Source organism: Coffea eugenioides, chromosome 11 (genome assembly GCF_003713205.1).
Source record: "Coffea eugenioides isolate CCC68of chromosome 11, Ceug_1.0, whole genome shotgun sequence".
In the NCBI taxonomy this organism is placed as follows: Eukaryota; Viridiplantae; Streptophyta; class Magnoliopsida; order Gentianales; family Rubiaceae; genus Coffea; species Coffea eugenioides.
The window spans coordinates 44,613,756-44,620,130 of NC_040045.1; the positions used below are offsets into that span (position 1 = coordinate 44,613,756).

Here is a 6,375-nt window from a genome sequence, read left to right on the forward strand (position 1 = left end):
CTTGATTCGTTTGCAGTTCTAATCACCATGTTTAGAACAACATTTTCTATGTTTATAGATCTTTTTTTTTTTAACTTGAAATGTATCTGTCTATTTGTTTTAGTTTGTTTTTATTCACAATCGGTTGAATTAATAGTTACAAAATTGCACCCACAAAGGGAAACTAACACCCCGCCCCCCTCCCCCAACCCCACTTTTGGGTCAAGTTGTGACGAGTAAGGTCGAGAATAGGTTCATCTTAAACCTTTGAGGACTAAACAAGATTGTTTTTAATATTTTAAAAAAATAATTACAAACTTTTACCTATTGACCAATATCAATATTTGATTTTCGTTGCTCTCTTTTTTGCGAAATGTGCCAATGCGTTCTTTTCTTTTCTTTTCCTATTGAATGATACACATGCTTTGAACAATTAGGTATTTATTCCACGAAGAAGTAGCTCTAATTTATACTACACCATTTCATGTTCTGAATGTCTTGAATGATTGGTATACTCTTTTCAAAAGGAAAAAATGAAGGGTACGCTACATGATCTATTGTCTCCAAATTTGTGGTAACCTTTTGACAGCTTGACTCAGATTTCATTCGCCCTACTGGTGACGAAAGAAACCGATCTAATAACTGAATGCGAGTAAAATGATTAATCAGAGTTCTGAATCTATTAACATCTATGATACAGAAGCAGGGTGCAGATGATCGAGGATAGAACTACTACTACAACTTCCAGATTTCCTTTTCCTTTAACAGCTTATAGCTTCTGCGTAACATTGGCCAAAGCATCCACAGCTCAAACTCTCAAATTGAGTGGTCTTCATCATTATTCCAAAGTGGCTCAATGCTTTTCGATTTCCGCACGGTTTCTTCAACATCAAAATAGTAGACAGACGAAGAAGAAATTAATTAAAATGGCTTTGGCATCTGGAGATTTGAAGAGCTACGATTGTGCATGTGCTGGAAATGAGTTCTCAACCACCCGTTTTCGCATTCTAAGCTATTCAAAGTCCCAAGAACATACGACATGGTTAATACCTATAATTACGTTGATCAACATTGTGGCGATGCACATCAATAACTGTCCAAAAACTCCAGCAGGGCATCAGGGCAAGTGTTGTGTTCCAATATTCTTGGGAAGATTTTCATTTGACAAGAGAACAATCGGACAAAGCGATGAGACGCAACATTCTTGTGGTCATCAATTAGTTGTATTCAACTGAAACTCCTCGTACTCTTGAAGTCATGCGTTTTAAGATTCTTTGCTGATATCCAATCTCGAAGACTGTGAGTTAAAGTGTCTTTAAATGCTCTCATTTCTCTCATTCTCAGTTGAAGCTCGGAAAGCCAGTTAAGCTTCAGTTGGCTGGGCTCCTTTCATGGAGATTGTTCCATTCTGCCAGTATGATAATAAGATAGTAATAAAATAGTCCAGTTTAAAATTTCCCTTTTCTTTACTTTCATAAGATGGATCACGAAATACCGAGGTTGCAAGTCAATGAGCCTCTTGAGTGTGGAAAACAAAGCTCGTATCTTCCCAAGCCCAGATACCCTGCGACCAAATCGGACATAAAGGACACAGAAGGCCTATACCTGAGGCATTTGAGTAGCAGTTAATTCATAACTCACAGAACATGACTGTCTAATTAGGTAATTTTGGTCTTGCATCGGCTCCTATTGGATGCATTCCTTCTGCACCACTTCTATTCTACTGTTACATTTTCAGGTATCAGGCCTTAGTGATTGCTAATGTAGTTGTACAAGATAGAGTACAGGAAAATCTGGTTCTACACTTGAAATGATCTGCTCTTTTTCCTCCTCTGGCGCAAATTTAATTGCTCTTTTTCCATTGGATTCCCCTCAACACTGCACGAAAACCAAATCCTCTCAAGTATTCAATCTCGTCAACTCTGCCCTCTAGTGACCACCGAAGTGTTTCCACCATATTTCGAGAACACTCCTGTAAGCACTGCTTTCTCTCTGATCTTCAACCTGCAAAGCAGCAGATTATTTACAACAGCAGGAATTATATATTGATTAACCTGGACAACAGAATAGTCCTGGCTTACCTATTGGCAGATCCTGGAATATTTATCTTCGGTGGTCTCTGTTTCTTTGCTTTAGATGCTACCTTTTTTCCCTTTTCTTGTAGTTCCCCTTGTTGTTTGGATGAATTTGGTTTTGTAACAGACCGTTCTCTTTCTTCCGTAACAGACCGTTCTCTTTCTTCCGCAACACCCCCGTATCTAAATTCTCGAATTGGTACACCACTTCTGGAATCTTCACTCTCTTCAGTTTCTGCTGATTTATGCACCTCATCTTCACTAGCAAATTCATCATAAAGTTCTTCTGCCTCCACCACTATTTGATCAGTGTAGCTATCTTCCCCAACAGAATCTTCATTCCCAGGTTTAAGTAAGCTGAAATCCATGTCACATTTTATCTGCTTCTGAACCTTACCAAAGGTAATACTTTGTCCGGAGAAAGTCTGTACAAATCTACAATGATGTGTAAATTAGCTTATATTACAATAAAAATATATGCCTCTCTAAACAACCAATCTGGTTCACACGTATACCATCAAGTGTTATAAAATCAAAACAGGAATTAAACAAGAGTGCATAGCAGATGCAGGTTTAGCAGTGAATAGATATTCTGAATGCAATGGATTTCAAAGGAAGATGAAATATTGACCAAAAGCACTGTGTTTTGTGTTGCTGGTTATTATGATTTCTTTTGTAGTCGGAGCAAAAACTAGTGGGGGGTAAAAGCTTCAGCTTTTGCCACCTGGACAACCAAAGTAAGTTCAAGAGAAAAGGAATAAAAAGATAGACATCTTACACACACATTTTGGAGCATACCTATAAGCTTCATTCTTCGTTTTGAAATCAATAAAGGCAAGGCCTTTGCAGATAGGGTCCTTGGTTCTTTTGTTTCCAGAAACAACTGGTATGATATCAAGTATTCCAGGAACTCCTTTAAAAGCCGACCGAAGATCCCTGTGGATATTCTTTTTCTTAGGGAGGTTGATCAAACGGACACGAAATCCATGTTTACCCTCTTCTGAGACTGCAAAATTCCCCCATACATCACTAGGCAAGATTCAACTGGAAAAAATAAGAATTGTATCTACAAAGGCTAATTTACTACAAATAATTGCAAGAGTGAATCAGATCCACACAGGAATAAAATTTTGTAACCTGATTCCATTTACTAAACTATCTAATAACTAAGCTTTCTGTTTTTAAAAGATATCATTTACTGCCACATCTCTTTCATTTTTCCTTGTTCCTATATGGATAATTGGGATACTGGAATACCCTCTACAATGTTGAAAATTTTGCACTCTCTTCCTTCTCTTGATATTTTGAAGGCTCAGAATGCTGCTTTTCATCTAAACTCAAATGGATTGAAGGTTCTTCATTGATTCACTGATTTACAGCTTAAATTAAGGTCAAATATGGCCAGTGGCCCCATCTCTTCTAGCACCTATGATATCAATAATAAATTGTTAAAGGTGATAAGCTGCAATATCTTGAAATAGTAGCCAACAGAAACAAACAAGCCTCCGGTAATGAACCCAAAGCATCTTCTAGATAGTTATCCAGAAGTTATTAAAGTGTTTCAGAAGCTTGGCACCCCCAAGCTTTCAATTTTTTTTACTTGACTCATTTTTTCATGAATTAGGACCTTTTGCACATGCTTTAACTGGTATTCTACACGCTCCAAAAAAAAAAAAAAGACGAAAAACACATTAGGTAATCGTAGAATTTCAGACCTAACAGGCTCCGAGGTTTTAATAGATCAAAGACTGATTATTTCAATGGCCAAAGAAAAAGATATTGTGGTTCTGTTCACGAACTCCAATTAGGAATCATTCCTTGCAAAAGCAAAACCTTATGGGTTGTTATTTAGAGGGCCAATTACATATTTGTAATATGCAATGTACCCATGTCTTAAGTAGCCCACAAGCACTTAAAGATGTACCCCAATAGCAAACAGAGACATCATCAGTCTAAACAGATTAATCTTTGAACTAAACTTGTCGATTTCTTTCAAATTAATAAAGTTTAAGCAAAAATAAGCAGCTGCTCGTAACTTTGTAGCAAGTAATGTCAGATTAATAAAGCGCAGTCAATGAAAAGAAAATATAACTACACAATAACGAACCTTTCTCTTGCTGACATTGTTCCTTCTTGGAAATGGCCATGGCAGGCTTGTTCTTGAGATTATTGAAATTAGCCAGCTGAGCTTTTGTGCTCTGCTCTATTTCCTCCATGAGCTTATCCTCAATGGGAGTGTCATAAACCTTGCCTTCACCAAACCCACGTGGCTTATTCTCAAGCCACTTCTTCATATTAGTCAAGGGAATAAATTCCTCATCTTCATCAAAACCCGTTTCCTCTTCTTCTTCATCATCAAAAAAGTCATCATCTTCCTCAAAATCATGCATTTCCAATGCACTATTGCCACCTTGTGGTTGTCTATTCGAGGCATATATGCAAAACCCTATTCTTGGTCGGCCAAGAACACTAAAAAGAGCAAGGCGGATGAGTCTATTCGGAGAAAATGAAACTCGGGTTGGGTGGGTTTTCGCCGGAAAATTGAACGCTCTTGACTTGGAGTTTCGAGGAACCGCAGAGTTGCATTGCTGCCATGTTGTTAATCTCCCGAGGCTGAGCATTTTTCGGAGGGTAGACACCTTAATGTCCCAGTTTTGGCTTTATTGGGAGTGGTGTGAACTGTGAAGCAAATTCATGAATAACACAGTAGCTGCCCGTGCTTATTAGATTGGCGTCCCGGATGAAACGACAAGGCCTTAAAATTAAGTTGTGTGCGTAATTCTTACAACCTTAAGTACAAACTCTATAATTTAGATTTGGATGTAAATCTAAATTTATGATTTTATACAATTAAATTGGTGATTAAACTAAAATTATACGAATTTGAACTAAATATTAGATATTTTTCTATTTTATATATCGAAAACGGCTTGGATGTGTTGCATATTTTTCTCTTGTTATGTCGAAAAAATGAGAATAATCTTTCTTAGCATAATGAAGGGATTACTAACACCTTGATCCCCCTGAATTAAGGGGGTAGTCATACTTTATCCCCCTCAACTTTAAATATATACATTTAACTCCCATGATTGCCGGTCAAAGCTAGAAATACAAAAAAAAAGAGTAAGTGCAAGGACATTATTAGCCTTTAATTTCATGAACTTATCTATAACTTAGATCCTGTTTGATAACCCAATTCAGTACTTAAAATTAATTGATTCATATATTAACATATTCAAACCGTTTGATAACTAAAAATTGAGTATCTTAATTAATTAAATGGCACTGAATTTTCTAAACAAAACTTACTCCCAAAATCAAGTAATGACTTATTCACTTATCATTGAATGTGATATACACTCAAATGTATTAGACTTAATACTTATCAATTCAATAATTTATTGGATTCAAATTTCAGATTTGAGACTTTAGTTTTATCAAACGCACCTTTAGTATCATTTAGTTTCATTACCAAAAGATTTATATCTTCTTTACCGCAACAACTATACAAAAATATCAAACTAGAAAAAGTTAAAGACATCTAATATTTAGTTTATATCCTTGAATTTTTTTCATTGCATTAATGTTCACTTTTATATATGTTTTAATCAATTTATTAGACTTTAAGTCAAACAAAATGGATAAATAGCTTAATACTAAAAATAAACACCATTAGCAAATTTTCAAAAGAAAAAGGGTAAGACTAAGCTCATATTTTTAAGAAGTAGTTTTTTATTATTTTAATTTATTTAAACTTTTAGACTAATAGTAGTGTTATTTTTATTTATCAAATTTGTCCAACATGAAATTCTCATCCAAAATTGCTAAAAATGAATTATACGCCTTATTTTTAAACTTAGAGAAGAAAAATGGAGATTAAATCAAATTTTATTTTAAAAAAGGAAACAATGGTAAACTATAAAAATATATCAACAAAAAATGAAAATAGTATTAGCCTAAAAGAACGTAATCTAAAATAGTTAAAACTAATTTTTTTAATCAAAAGACAAGTTTGGTATTACCTTTTCTAAAAATAAATTTGGTAATTATGTTTATTTTAGAATCGTGTTATTATCCTTTTTGTTTGACTTAAAGCAAACAAAACATATATAAAAGTGAATATTAACCCAACAAGAAAAATTTTAAAGATATAAACTAACTATAAACTTTATTTTAGCTTTTTTCAGAGATTGCTGTATAGTTGATACGATAAAGAAGAAACTTTGTTTAAGGTTAAATGGGGTAAAATATGACTACCCCTAAGTTCAAGGGAACAAAGTGTCATTGGCCCTAAATGAAATTCACCCAAGGTCCCTTTGGA

The 6,375-nt window shown here is 34.8% G+C and overlaps 1 protein-coding gene across 1 annotated transcript; it reads right to left on the reverse strand.

Moving 5' to 3' along the window:
- Window positions 1–1,557: 1,557 nt before the first annotated feature.
- LOC113753053 lies at window positions 1,558–4,753 on the reverse strand. The gene is made up of 4 exons (XM_027297129.1): window positions 4,162–4,753; window positions 2,853–3,060; window positions 2,061–2,489; window positions 1,558–1,983 (listed from the first exon to the last, which is right to left on the reverse strand). The coding sequence occupies exons 1-4, from the start codon at window positions 4,673–4,675 to the stop codon at window positions 1,896–1,898; spliced, it is 1,239 nt and encodes a 412-aa protein (XP_027152930.1). The 5' UTR covers window positions 4,676–4,753; the 3' UTR covers window positions 1,558–1,895.
- Between the last annotated feature and the right edge of the window lie 1,622 nt (window positions 4,754–6,375).

Excerpts from the sequence above, each read along its gene's own strand:
- LOC113753053 (XM_027297129.1), bottom strand. The coding sequence starts at position 4,675 with ATGCTCAGCCTCGGGAGATTAACAACATGGCAGCAATGCAACTCTGCG. Across the intron at positions 2,490-2,852 it reads ACGAAGAATGAAGCTTATAG|ATTTGTACAGACTTTCTCCG; the intron begins GTATGCTCCAAA and ends ACATCATTGTAG. Across the intron at positions 1,984-2,060 it reads ATTCCAGGATCTGCCAATAG|GTTGAAGATCAGAGAGAAAG; the intron begins GTAAGCCAGGAC and ends GCTGCTTTGCAG.